This window comes from Nymphaea colorata, chromosome 11 (assembly GCF_008831285.2).
Source record: "Nymphaea colorata isolate Beijing-Zhang1983 chromosome 11, ASM883128v2, whole genome shotgun sequence".
Classification (NCBI taxonomy): domain Eukaryota; kingdom Viridiplantae; phylum Streptophyta; class Magnoliopsida; order Nymphaeales; family Nymphaeaceae; genus Nymphaea; species Nymphaea colorata.
The window spans coordinates 10,264,466-10,279,460 of NC_045148.1; the positions used below are offsets into that span (position 1 = coordinate 10,264,466).

The following is a 14,995-nucleotide window of genomic DNA, read 5'->3' on the forward strand; positions in this document are numbered from 1 at the left end:
CACTGCACTTTATTTTATTAGATTGCTTTTTTATTAATGGGAGACAACATATTTAATTTTTATCAAGCTTAATAAGTTATGCACCCATTATTTCAGCTTAAATCATAGACATGCAACCGGATTTGGCTTTTATTTTGAGCCCCAGTTTTGTTAGAATGAATCAGATACGCACCAAACTTGAGTACAACCCCAACCTTACAAAAACAAAGCATTTTTAATGAACCGAAAGTATTTTTATATATCTGCAGAGACCTTGCATGTGCATGCTTCAATTTACCTTAAAACTTATTCGGAAAGAATTTGTTTAGCCCAAGTTCAGCTAGCTAGGAAAAGTGAGTTAATCTTTTGACTTGGACTCAAGACATTTGATGATCCAGTTTTGGTTTTAATCGGATTGTTCAGATGAAATCCTTGTGAATCGGTAAATTATTTTTTTATAAAATAATTTCATAATGAAAAATATGATTTTCTCAAAAGAGTACATGCCTAAGATTGTGCATATTTAAATTGATAAGTGTTCATGGAGAAAGGCTTTCAATAGTGAAGAGCTTTCAGTGACGAACTATTGTTCTTATTTTATGCTCATTCGACCAATCTAAAGTCTAACTTGTCGCCTGATTTAGAATGTTAAAATAACAAGGGGGAGAGGTACATGAATAGATTGTTCGTTGTTTTATTATTATGACCAGTAATGTTGTTTACATGGTATATATATATATATGTTTTCATCCGCATTCAAATCTGGATTTGAATCTGATTATGTGAACATTCGAAAAAATGGATATGGTTAAGTTTTTTTGGTCTGTTACCTATACCTGCCCTGCCCTGGGATCCATCGAATTTGATCAGACGTCATAATATCAAGAAGAAAACTCAAGTATAACTATGTTAACATACACCATTGATGTGATAATAATTTCCTGTAAGCAGCAAGTAGCAGGATCCAGCAACTTTGTTCATAGAGATATTAAAAAAAAATTGAGATGACAAGTTCAATATAACCATGTCAACATTACATACACCAGTCGATGTGACAATCATTTTTCCTCATCAACTCTTGCTAGTCCAATCCACACGAATTGGATGAAAGCATCAAATTTGTACTACTCGTAAACATATTATTGTTGTGTCTAGAGGAGAAAAATCTAAAGAATCGCAAAAGAAGATGTTAGAAATGCATTTATTGGATCCAAGTAGGCAAGAAGTGGAACTGCCCCCAGTTCCGGACTCGGCCTCGTTGTCGCTCCGTCTGTGGAGTGTTAGGGTGGGGTGTGGGGTTTTATGGCTCTCTCTCGGTAGCTGCTGGCTGAGCAAACCAGGCGCCGTCCTTGGCCGGAGATTTCCCCGACTTGGTCTTTACCGACTGAGAGCAACGATGGGTACCCTCGGGAAAGCGATATACACCGTCGGGTTCTGGATTCGGGAGACGGGCCAGGCCATTGATCGACTAGGCTGCCGTCTTCAGGGAAACTACTACTTCCAAGAGCAATGTACTCCTCTGTGACATCTCGTCCGTTCTTTCTTGTTTCTTATTGCTAAGTGCGTCTTCAGGAATTCGTTTATGTGCGTCACTCGGTTAATGTTAGGCCTCCCTGCACTTGATTTATCGTGATGAATCGGTTTGTTTCTGAACGTGGGGATCGTCCTCAGGTGGCCATTTTAGTTCACTAGTGCGATTTGAATATCTTGATGAGTAATCGCCTAGCCCTTCGTGAGATGTGGTGAGCACCATTCTTCGACTGGTTAGGGCTTTCTTTGTTGGTCGATGATCTGCTGTTTATGGGCAATCTTGGATATCGGAAATCTGAACTGGGCCATCAGCAAACTGTTGTTTCAGGAATTCGCGTGCATAGTTTGCTTAACTTTGACATTTTTTGTTTTTCTAGAAGATTCAACGGGGAAATATTGTGTGATGGCAGGTTTGAAGCCGCCTCCATTTTTTGTTGATTGGGATTTTGAGCTTGATTTACATCCGTAGACTAATTGAGTTGCTGATGGTGTAATATGCGTCCGTCTTTGTTCTGTAGTGTTTGATTTTATGTAATGTCACATGTGTTAGGATGCTACGGAGGTTATAGCGATCCAGAAGATTTCTGTTTCAATGGTGCCCAATAGATCTCACCGCGGTTGTGGATTGGATTGATCATGTTGTGGGATGGAAGCGTCCTGAAAGTCTTAACTATTGCTTGATTAATTTTAATGTTATCATACTATTTTTGAAAATTTTGATCCTTATTTTTGTCCCATTTGGTATGCGGGAGCAAACTATTGTTCCCTACCTTTTGAATTTATCACTCTCAAGACTTTGATTTTGTAAAATTTCCTTAAATTGCTCATTTTTTTATGGGTTCCATAGTCTGCGAACAATTTGATCTTTTGCATCAGTGCCAACTGTTCCTGATAAATTCAAAGTTTTAAGACTACAAGTAGTCGTTCATCGATCAGACCGTATTCGGATGGAAGACAGGACTTGGTGTGAACAAATTCATATATTCTGAAGGAAAGGTTCATCATATTACATTTTTCACATGTTTCTTAGCTTCATTTACAATATTTTACTAACTAATTTTTACACGCTAATCATCCACAAGGACCAGTGTTCTTGTTGATTACTTGATCACTGTGATATACCAATTGATAGACACATTAACATATGAATGTATGATCACTAATTAATATACATTACAGTGAGGCACATGAGACTCATGGTTGACATGAAGTCTTCTGTGTATGCTTATTAGTGCAGCATCCCTGCAATACACATCTAGCACTACAAATCTTGTGCTTTTGTTATGGTGATGTTATTTTGTTGGGTCATTGGTTTGATCAATCTCTTTCTGAGCAATAGACAAAGCTCATTTCTCTTAGGCCCATCTATTGTTGGTGATTGTTTTTCCTAGATAAAAAAATTGTAAGATAATATTTAGATCATAATTTTATTCTCCTTCGAGAATAAATACTTTCCATTTGTTAGGCATTAGCGGGCACTTTTAGTATAGGATTTTCACATGTAAAATTTATCCATGTTTCATTAACAATCCCAAATCAAAATGAATGTACAAGCTCTGTCCCGTAAAAAACTTTTACATTTCCCTTGTAGTTATTGTCTGTTTCCATAAGATGCATTTTGTTTCTTTCTGTTTCTTGTGAGAAATATTAGTATGATGTCCAAATTCTGTCGATAGTCTATAGGCATTAAGAAATGACTATTCCATCCAATTTTTATTTTTTCGTCTAATTCCATTTATGTGCTTATGGTTATAGTATCAAGGCACCGGACACTCATGAATGTCTTTGACAAAGTCCCAAGTGTCGATAAAGAAGCATTTGTTGCTCCAAGTGCCTCACTGACAGGGGATGTGAATGTTGGACCAGCGTCATCCATTTGGTATGGCTGTGTCATTAGAGGTATGCTTTATTGTTCAAATGTTCCTACTTCAAATATACCTTATTCAATCAATTATTTGCAATTATGTTTTTGCCCATTTGATAGCATTCTTGTTCTTGAGGAAAATATGGAATGTTATTTGGGAATATCTCTTAGGAGAGTGTAGTAGTCCTTTTCATTTTCCTTTCTTAAGGTAGCATGTCAGCAAATAACACGTGTTAGATTTCATTTAACCAATGTTGCAAATATCAGTTTCCGCTTAATCTCAGAAACCTTAAAAAGCAATAACTGTCACCTGATATGCAATGGCCAATATTGGGTCTTCTTCTTAATGTTTTCTATTTAAATTTAGTTAATAAATACTTTAATAAAATAAAAATACTTGTGCTGCCAACATACAGTTGATTTTGATAATTTTTTTTTGATAAAATTGGATTTAACTGATCTTTGTTTGCAAAAGGAGCTCGATGAAAGGTTACATCCTAAGAGTAGTTTTTTGTGTGTGTGTGTGTGTGTGTGTGTGTGTGTGCGCACACACACATTTGTGCACGAGTATGCTCTTTTCTTTATGGTTAGTACTAATGGTATATTGCACATGTATAGAATTGTATCCGGAGATTGGACAAATGATTCACTGATAGAAAGTTACACGATCCATCTTCATTTAAAAAATTTTCTCTTTCTATGAACTTACTTGTGCCTCATACAACTGAAGTTTAAAATTTTCTGTATGTATAATGTAAGTGAAAGCTCTATCTGATTGTATTTAATACTCGGCAAGTATGCATGGTTTCTTTTATGAAATTAAGAAATCGATTTTATAAGCATGTTGGATAAGTTTAATTTATTGAAAGAAAAAAAAACAAATTTCTGAAAATGGGGACTTAAGGTTGTTTCAAGTTGCAAACGAATTTGGACAAAATAGAGAATGGGTTCCTCCAAACTCATGTTACATGGGCATGGCCCTAAGGATGGACCTCAACTTTGATATGATCTTTACGGAACATGTTTCATACATCTGGCATAGAAGGTGACCACTGTAGATCATAAACAGAGTGTACGTTTTACTCCTTTGTTACAAAAAGGTTTAGTTAAAGTAGGTTTATCTTGTTCTGCAGACATATGGACAAGTTGTTGATCCATGGACATCTCTCTCTTGTCCTATTCCACTATGTTTTTGTGTGTATGCATGTCTTTATGTGAGAGAGAGAGGGTCTGATCCAATCTAGTTCTCTTAACTCCTAACTCTTGACTTCAGTTATCTCTAAGAGATTGGCTTTATATCATGTATAGAATGACTAATGAAATTGTTCAATGATATCTTAACTTTTAGTAAAAGTGCACTTGACTAAAGGAAATTTGATATCCAGGATTGCTCAAGCTATAGACAGATAAGATTGCATGTCGTGTAACTTTTGGAGAATATTAGAATAATGACTGTACGGAAATCATGTCTGCTAAAAAATAGGATGGCTTTGCATCAGGAAAATGAATAATAGAAGATGCTTTCTGAGGCAACTCATAGAATAAGTTAGAGAACAAGAATTTCCATATGGTTCTTGCTTATCTCACACAGGTGTAGGCTGTGGGGTGTGGCTGCTGGTGCTGCAATTTTCAGAAAAAAAAAAAGATGTAAGTGCCCTAGGGTGTTGGTAACAGTTCAACTGTTTTGAATTTTTATCATTGTTTTTGTTATAAAAATAGTAGAAAACTAGATTGTGGTTTAGAGCACTTTAAGGTATCTCGTCCTTGAGTTGGGTATATATGCACATGCAGTTATGCACATCTGCTGAGGCAGGTATTGTTGGGCATATGTTTTGTAGATGATATGCTACTTGTTACCCAAGGTAGAAGATGAGTTTATTTTTATTATATTTAGTAAGGTGTTGCTTTTCCGAATTTATCACTAGCAAGTCCCAATTATGGGAAAACTACTTTCTTGGATTTTCGGTCTCTTATTTGATTGATGGTTAAACAATTGTTTTTTTTTCTTGTTATTGTGTGCTAATTTTCTGCATGGTTCTTTTTCCAACTTGCATTTTTTGTGGTCTCAGACTCTCAGATAAATATGCATTGGTCTCTTTTGGGCTATTTTCTACTTTTTATATTTATTACTGAGCATTTTAAAATATTTAGAAAAAGAAAATACCTATTCTCCAACCTTGTATCAGCAGTTTGTTTCACTGGGGCTGAGACAACACATATTGGCTGATGGCTGCCAATGCTGATAACACTGCTTAGCCCTGCCCAAAAATTTTGCTTGTATTGAAGCAAAGTCTGCTTTGTCTTTGCACACTTATGATCAGTTCCAAGAGTTTGCTTGTAATGGAGGAAACAAAACAGAAAAGCTCTGGATTATCACTTTCATGAAGATGGAATGGGTCAAGCTATATGAACATTTTACATTTTCAAAAGTTGTTTTTATGCCTTTATGGAGACTGTTTAAGTGGTCATGCGAAATTACACTGTTTTGCTACCTCTAGTTACAAGCCAATTTTTCATGCATGTGAAGATCATCTGAATGAAAGCGTTCTGGTGGTTTTTCCATCAGCTAAATGGGAGGAACAGGTGTCTGTACATAGCTGTTCTTTGGTAATAAAGCTTGGTAACCTATCTTCTGCCAACTTCTGATTGGAAATGACAGGAGCAGGTCTCTGCTGTTAATCCTTATTTAGATGTCTAACCAGCAGATTGTTGGTTAGGTGCATCATATCTTAGCGCAAAGATTCAATTACTGCTTAATCAGTTTTTCTGTCCTGTACTCTGTGGATTTCTTGATTATGATGGAGTCCCTGCAGTCTTGTGGTAGCAGATATTAAATTTATGCATTTGTAATTAAACCTATGTAGGTGTGATTTCCTTTAGACAAGATGTCGCAGACAGGAAGAAACTCTCTAAATATGTTAAGTAATGGAGGCAGCTGTGGGGTTGGGTTCTGATTGAGTTTCTCATTTTATCTATGTTTCTATTTGGATAACATGTTATTGACCTTGTTGTCAACTGGAACTACTGTATTGGTGTCAGCTCCATATGGATTTTGTTCAGGATTTCCTTTGGAATTCTGCTATAATTGAGCTTGCTGTTTCTCAGGTCATGAATTGACCGTCTCATAATTGCAGGAGATGTGAATAGCGTCAGCATTGGTTCAAGAACAAATATCCAGGACAATTCTCTTGTGCATGTTGCAAAATCCAATCTGAGTGGAAAGGTCCTACCTACTATCATTGGGGACAATGTCACTGTGGGTAAGTAGCTTTACCACGGATGCGATTCATTTTGAGATACTTTGTAATTCCCCCCTCAAATATGGGGGACAGACAAAGCAAGATTAAGTAAACGTGTCTTACATGAGTAGGTCATAGTGCTGTCTTGCATGGATGTACTGTTGAGGATGAGGCCTTTGTTGGTACGGGTGCAACTTTACTTGATGGCGTGGTTGTTGAGAAACATGGGATGGTTGCTGCAGGGGCACTTCTGAGACAAAATACTAGAGTTCCCTCTGGAGAGGTTTGATTGTCTCTTTATTCTGGTCTTTTTTTTTCCCCCGGTCTGATACTAAATTAGTGCAGTAGTTAATGGTGAAATCTGTGGCCATGTAAGACTGTAGCACATCCCAAGAACTCCTCTAGTGTTCTTACAGGACAGCTGAATTTTAGTTGTCTAAACACAGGTTTGGGGAGGCAACCCAGCAAAGTTCCTCCGGAAAGTTACTGATGTGGAGATAGCTTTCATATCTCAGTCGGCTACGAACTATTGCAGCCTAGCACGAGCACATGCAGATGAAAATGCAAAGGAATTTGACAAGATTGAATTTGAGAAGGTGTTGACGAAAAGATTTGCCCGAAGAGATGAGGAGTATGACTCAATGCTGGGGGTGGAACGTGAAGTTCCACCAGAACTTGTTCTTCCGGATAATGCTTTGCCAGATAAAGATAAATCAGCCAAGTGAGATAATTGATCATGCTACTCTCGGCAACGTGATTGAGCTACTATTTGCAAAATTGTTTAGCTTTTTGCTTTGCCAATTTGGCAAACGAGTTGTCCAATAAAATTGGGGACAGGCTGACTGAAATGTTAATGGTTAGCTTGATGAACATTTGTCTGTATCTGCTGTACGTAATCTTTTAGGGGACCGAGCTGTTGATAATTTCTGTATTTCAGATTTCAATTTCTGAATTCTGGTAAATCTGATACAAAACTCTTCCTTTCCTATAATGCAAGTCGACTACTGTTGATGCCATTGGAATGAACCCCAAGGGTTTACTCTCATTGAAGGTGTATTCATGGATAGAAAATGTTCTTAAAACTAAGTTGATGTAGGACAGTTTCAACCCATGCCGTATGGTATTACTACCGCAAAGGGTTCGATGCAGAGAGCTGAGGCCTTGATTTGTGCTGACAACGAGAAATTCATCTTGGAGCATCGTAGAACTATGTCCTTTTTTATATTATTTTTTCAAGTTGAAAGGTATCTTTTTTCTTTCAAGGAAATCTGTCACTCGATGGCTTTGGCCATAGTTTTGGCTAACGGTAAACGCCAAGTAAGGTTATTAGTTAAAATGAAATCTTATAGTTTCTTAATATTATGACTAAATTTCGGTCCTATAACGTATTTTTTCTCTTAAACTTCTACAGAAGTTCAGTACTGCCGACTTGCACCACTGGCACTGGCTCTGTGCAAAAGCGATTCATCTCCAATACCGGTATTTTAGCAAGAACCAAAAGAATTCTCTAATTACAATAAAAAAAAAAATGCTAGCTACTTTACCAACTAAAAATTTGCTTTTATGCTTCAATTCTGGTGCTGCTCTTAATCAGCGACGGAAAGTTGGAAGTAGCAATAAGGACTAGAAAGCTAAAGAATCTACTATTACTGCAAGGACATGATAGTTTCAAGGCCAAAGGAACTGTCAACATTCATGAAGTAGGTGAAATTCAATGTCTTCACATGCAAGATCAGATCAATGTAAGTAGTTTACAAGAGCATTTTCCAATTTACCAAAACGATGAAAACATGCAGCAAGCAGGCCGGACGCGATGTGCTGAATCCCAAAAGCATATCTCAATCATGGTTAACGAACACCAAGTAACAGCACTTAAGTGCAAAGGCAAATGTAAACCAGGTCAGGTCGCCTCAGACTTTGGTGCAAAATTATCCAAAAAGATGCTCTACAAATGGAAAATCAGAATCTACTACATTCCCATGTTCTGGTCTAGTTAGGCAGATCATTCTACTCTTCTGGCATCGCATTTGGACAGTCACCTCTCATGTCGCCTTCGATGAATCAACTAATTGTTCTATGATACTCCGACTGATTACGTGGAAGGACTCATTTTCTCCTAGAATGGCGACTGTGCAAGAAGAGCTATCAAATTCTTTACCTTGCCATCGTAGAGTCTCCGTGATTGCCAAAAGCGCTCGCTGTATGAGCTCCTCGCGCGAACGATCGTTGAATGTCTCAAACTCCCGCTCCAGGCAGACCTTTGCAGCTTGAGAGTGTGATCCAATGGCAAATGCTTGGCACTCGAAGTAATCACCACTAGGACAGTTGTAGTACAGATGAACTCCAGATTCGTCCGTTCCAGCAACCAGACAACCAACACCATAAGGCCTTTTCAGGGAAGCCATTGTGCAGGCCTAAGAAAGGTAGCGTATCAATTGCCACCGAGCACAACAATAATGAAAACAGTTGGTTAGATACAAAGTTATAACTTTGGCGATCTGACCTGCACCTATGAACAAGAATCCAGCAACCAACGGTCGCCTCTCTAGGATAGATAGAATTATGGCCAAGACGTTCACGTAATCCGTGGTCATAAGTATCCAAACGTGACAATGCTATGGTGAAGCCATCAAATGCACCTAACACTTGTGAAATGTTCAAATTTTACAAGTACCAATTATCTAGCTGTCCTACTATACGTATTCCTCTTGTCAAAGGAGAAAGGATGGTGTGTCCATGATATACAAGTATACAAAGAAAAAAAAAACATGAACAACAAACAACATCGAGAGCTTGGATTAACTTGGAAAAAAAGGGAATTGCAGGCCTTGTACTCCTAGGTCGCTTTCTACTTGAAAACATGACAAATTGAGTGACATATCCCCTCCACAAGTTCTTTTTCTGCCAAAACTATTCAAATGGGGGGAAAAATATCTTGAATTTTCAAAAATCGAACCGTGTTGCAACAATACTGCTGCAATCTAAGATATTACGGCTAATAATGGCCTGAAATCCAAGTTAGGGGGCCTTTATAGTTTATACATATAGAGTAGAATGATAAAAAATTGGTTATGAGTTGAACAGTTAATGCTTAAAAGGGCCGTAATCGGTATAATTATTTCATACGATTGAAGACTATCGATCAAATGTTTGGCGCAATTAGAATATAAATAAACCCCTCCCCTCAAAAAAGAAAAGAAAAAGCACATGGACTCAAAGAAGGAAAACGCATGCATACGAAATTTATTATATTAAAAAGATTTGTTCAAGAGTTAAGAGAAAATTGTCCCAGATGGATAAGGAAACATGAAGATGATCAATTGGGTTTTTATGGGAGAGAAATCTCAGAACTTGTGGGTTCTTTACTGGCTCTTGAAATTTTGAAGGGCAATTTACATTGACACGTTGGGTTTAGGAGAGCGCCAGAACCAGCCCCAACCAAACGGCGCATCCTATTTGATATCCAAATTCCACACCAGAGAATGATATCAATCAGCCAGGACAGACTAGGAGTGTGAAACACGAGAACGACTTAAGCGCAAACACGTAACGCAATATGTACAGGACAATGAGTATGAGTAGGTGTTGTATGCAGGCGTTGCAACAACACCTGGCTGATTAACAGTAACCGAACATCACATTCTCTGGCTGCTTGCAAGTTACCAACCGCCATTCTTAAATCACAAGAAAACTAAGAAGCCGGCAAAATCCAATAGCTCTGCTCGATTCGCACACAGAAGCTTCTTCGGTAAATCAACCATGCTCCATAAGCAGGCAACCATCAGCCTTCTAATTCGTATCAACCACGGTTAGCAACCTATCATCTTGAATATCCCAGGATATCTCATTTTCCTTTGTTCATAAATTGCAAGAAACTTATCGTATTTGAAAAAGAACATCAAATCCATGATGGAAACCAATCGATCGAAAAATCAAGACTCGAGGAGAAAACGATAACAAGAAGATCGATCGAGTAGCCACACCTGAGCCTTATCAGCGAGCCGTGCGACCAATCGGCTGACGGGAATGGGGGACTCGTAGACGAATTTGTAGTTGATGCACTCGGATGCCAGGTACCGCCAAAGCACTCGGCCGTCGGCTGCCAGGCCGGCCATGGCGACGCCCGTACGGTCGTCGATCTTGAAGATCTTGCGCTGGTGAAAGGAGAGCCCAGAGATAGCCTTGTCGACGCAGGCGAGCACGACGTGGCTCCGGGACCTCAGACCGACCGCCGCGCCCCCTTGCTTCACGGCATCCATGGCGTACTCTACCTGGAAAAGGCGCCCCATCGGGCTCCACGTCGTCACGTCTGTGTCGTACTGGTTCCTGAACATCTTTCTCCCTGCTTTTTCCTCAAGGCTACCTTTTTCCGACGACGATCCCACCGGAAAACTAAGTTGCAGTAAATGGGCGGGAAAAATTCGTGATACCGAGTTGGCCCACGTGACCACCCATAGGTAGGCGTAGGCATCGGCCGTGCTTGATAAAACAAACGAAACTCAAGGTTAGTCCAACACTTCATATTTGGGCTCGAGTTTTGATTAAATTATTTTATATATATATATATATAATAATAATATATAAATATTACAAAATATAATAAATATTATAATTATATATAAAATATATATAAAAAAAACTGTTCTCAACCCACTCAAGCCGGCCAAAAAATCCGGCCAAAAAATATTTAGAGCTGATCTGGCCCCTTTTTTTCTAGACCCAGACCCGAGTCGGGCATAATACCGGGTATTCGCGAGCGGCTCGATCTAATTCCCAAGCTTAAAGGGAGCATTTGAAATTGATTTGCAACTTTGAAATAAAAACATGTATGAAAATTTTAGTTTTAATTTTATGATACAGTTCTATCAATTCAAATGACTCCTAAAAGCTTAACCTAACTTGCCAGCTTATTTAAGACGGGTCTCTAGTTGATCAGCGTTTGTTAATGCGCCTTATAAGTGATATAAGGTATCATATTTAAGCTGAAGGTTGTCACACAAGGGAAGATTTTTAGTGGATACCAGATTTCGTGGGATCATGATTTTTAACACGTTTTTGAAACATGATTTGTGTGTTTATCTAACAAAAAAATGATCATTTTTTGTCAAAATATTAAGAGAGGGAGGTCAGGTTATTTTTTAGAACATGGTTTTGTCGGAATTGGGTTTCCACAAATCCAATTTCATAATGCTGTTTTCAAGGCAAAACTATGTTGTGCCTCGTTCGTGAACAAACGAAAAACCATATTTTTTTTATATTTACTACAAAATATATATTTTTATGAATTTTTTTTTTCTAAATACGTGTTTCAAAAACATTTTACTCGAAGCTTCAAGAGGCATAGCATAGCTGGTCGGGCTAGAGACCTGTATAAAGTAGGTTTCTAGTTCTATTTTTGTGAGCGTTATGTTCTTGTGTCTTAAGACGGTATGACGCAATATCTAAGTTGAAGAGTGTCCCGTTCTATCTTTGACATCGATGCAACTCAGGACTCCTGAGGTAGGGGGAATGGAGTGCCTTCGGCCTTTGCTTCGGGCGATGGGATTGACCCTCTCGCTCATCTAAAAAAACTTTCTACTCAAAAAATGGTGTGTTTATAGATGCTTAACGTTCGACAAAAATATAGTGTTATTCAAACACGAAAGGAGGGAAGAGAGAAAAGGAAGATGATTTGGCAACTTTTCACTTATTTTGTTATTTTAATTGATTTTTTAAAATTTTATTTTATGTTTTTCTTTTTTCTTTTGATAAAGATATTCGACAAAATTGGAACGATACAAACCCTTATGTAAGAATGACAAATTGTTACTTATTGATTTTTTGACATATTTTAACGGAAAATTGGCTTCAAAAAATACATGTTTTTAACATTAGGTTGTATGCCTATAGCCAATGCTATTGAACCAATCTCTTTGCGCGGCTGCGCCTAGAACAATATCATTAAATAATTTTGATTCTTTGGACGATTCAAAAGCACCATACATTTTTTATTATTGTTAAATAATTTAGTTATTGTTACACAATTTTTTAAAAGTAAATAATTTAATATTTCATCACATTATTTATGTTCTACCCCACCTTAGCCCAGCTTAGCTCGAGTTCACTACCTCTGGCTTTAGTCAATTATTCCCTAGTTTTGTAAGGCTCAACGGACGGCCGAGCTCTAGCTGGCCCAACTCGGCTCGTGAAAAACCCTAGCAGTCAGGGGCGGAGGGAGGGGAGGGCTCGCCTAGGCCATGGCCCCATTTTGGCCAATGAAAAAAAAAATTACATTGAAAAAAGTAAAATTTTTTAGTTACCCAATATATTTTTTGGGATTTGAATTCAATTTAGCCCTACCCGAATCTTGGACTGTCGGTCCACCCTTAAAGAAAATCTTGGTTCCGCCCCTGCTACCAATAGCTTTTTCCCATCATTGTTTCAATCATTGATTCAAGTAAAATTGAAGGCCAACTCAATTATTTCCACACTGAGTTTTACTTTTGATCTATAGTTAAACAAGAGTCCTGGAAAATTAGTATCATTTGCAGACACCCCATGTTAGCTTTGCAGTTCAATTTTGTACTTTTCACACGCAGAAAAATGTGACTTCGAATCCAAATCAATCGTTTTAATGATCAGAATTATAAAAAAAGAATTACGAAAATACATTTTCTTAAAGAAATAAATACATATAAAAAAACTTTTAAACATGTAAAAACTTGAAAAAATATTTATTTACCACATACTAAATTCGATCAATTCAGGATTTTTTCTGTAACACTGAATCTAAATCACCATGCTATTCGACCTCAGATCTTGCGTAAATCACTAGAAGACACTCGTACTAGTGAGGCAGGCAACCCTTTTATCATTTGTCAAATCACACTTCTGTAGATCTGCACATTCACCTTCATCGGTCTTATTTAACGGATTCTTGTCGGATTCATTTTGGTTTTAACATCAAAATTACATTAAAAAAATTGGTTGTATTTGGTGATAAACTAATTATGCAATATGGTTTCTAATCGTGAGTTGAATCTTTGATGCTCACAATGCATGTCAACATTTTGTGCATAGATCATGGGATTTCAAATAAGCTGATTATAATAGAATTTGCAGCAAATCAATTTGATTTGATTATTTATGTACATTCAAATTTGAATATGATCGGATGTTATTTATTACTTTTTTTTTCATATCCGATTTTTTTTTATCGGATCGGCAGGATATGCGATTCAAAACAGATACATTGACATCCCTAAGTACCACCTTCGCCATCCTTCAACTTGTGCAGTGCAAAGAGTTGACACTATACGTATTCAGTATTCGAAACAAAAACTGGTCACCTATTAACTCATTCTACTCAGTTGCGCTAACCTCCTTGGAGATCTCTTTTCCGTTTTTGGTTGATGACATAAAAATTAGAGCCAGCCATCGTTTTATTTGTTTCTTTCATAAATTAAATTCAATGGCTTCTTTGATTTTTTTTTATTACATTCCAATAATAGATGATAGGGTTAGAGTAAAGCCTTCTCACTGTCCCTTTCTTTGATACAACAACACATGTAACTCACAAGGAAATATGGAGAAAAAACTTTTGTTTGCATCCACCCGTGCATGGCATTGATAGAAAGTCTGTGGTTGAGGAGTCAAATGGGACCCTTACGTGTTTGTACTTATTTTCAAGCCGTCACTCTACATAGATTCTCTTTTTCATTAGCTATAAATATAATCTCTCTCTCTCTCATACACACAAACAAACATTAGTAAATGAGATATTTTGTTCCATTAATGAAGAGTATAATACAAAATAAGGAAGAGCTCTTGGTTCAACCACCGATTCTGATCACTTGCGTCAAGAACAAACAATCAAATCAAAAAAGGATAATTGGTCCATTAGTCAACCAAACAAACACATCTTTGTTGAGTCCCCACAATCTTTGAAGGCAAGCAATTCTTCTAATTATCATTTGTGTAATTGTTAACTTTAGTTTCTGAATGATTGTTTCATACAATAAGTTTGTGCTAGTGTTTTTTTTTATGTACTAAACTATTGACATTTACAAGTAACTTATAAATTATGCATGATATGCACGTAAAGTCTATTGCAACAAAGTTAGTTTTAACTAAGATTTTCACTACATAGTGTAAGCACTTTTGAAGCGCCATAGAATAACTCTATATAAATTAAATAGTTAGATCGCATACTTCGAGAGCGATACTTTTAATATTTGAGAATATTTATTAAAGTGATAGGGAAAAATGAATGCAAACTATCTCATGTAAAAATCGACCGTTGCCTATGAGGCACCGACGTAAAGAAGAGTGGAAAAGGGTAAAAAGTCACAGTACAACTTGGGGTAGGTAAAACTTTGAAATATGTACAAAACGAGGGGGGCGG

General features: G+C 37.3%; 2 protein-coding genes across 2 annotated transcripts; one reads left to right on the forward strand and one right to left on the reverse strand.

Annotated features, from left to right (window-relative positions):
• The first annotated feature begins 1,201 nt into the window (after positions 1–1,201).
• Positions 1,202–7,638, forward strand: LOC116264644 (gamma carbonic anhydrase 1, mitochondrial-like). The gene is made up of 5 exons (XM_031644976.2): positions 1,202–1,490; positions 3,265–3,408; positions 6,508–6,633; positions 6,744–6,895; positions 7,059–7,638. Exons 1-5 carry the CDS (start codon positions 1,376–1,378, stop codon positions 7,335–7,337), a joined length of 816 nt encoding a protein of 271 aa, XP_031500836.1. The 5' UTR covers positions 1,202–1,375; the 3' UTR covers positions 7,338–7,638.
• Positions 7,639–8,304: 666 nt separating this feature from the next.
• LOC116264738 (proteasome subunit alpha type-1-A-like) lies at positions 8,305–11,046 on the reverse strand. The gene is made up of 2 exons (XM_031645110.2): positions 10,596–11,046; positions 8,305–9,026 (listed from the first exon to the last, which is right to left on the reverse strand). The coding sequence occupies exons 1-2, from the start codon at positions 10,944–10,946 to the stop codon at positions 8,655–8,657; spliced, it is 723 nt and encodes a 240-aa protein (XP_031500970.1). The 5' UTR covers positions 10,947–11,046; the 3' UTR covers positions 8,305–8,654.
• Between the last annotated feature and the right edge of the window lie 3,949 nt (positions 11,047–14,995).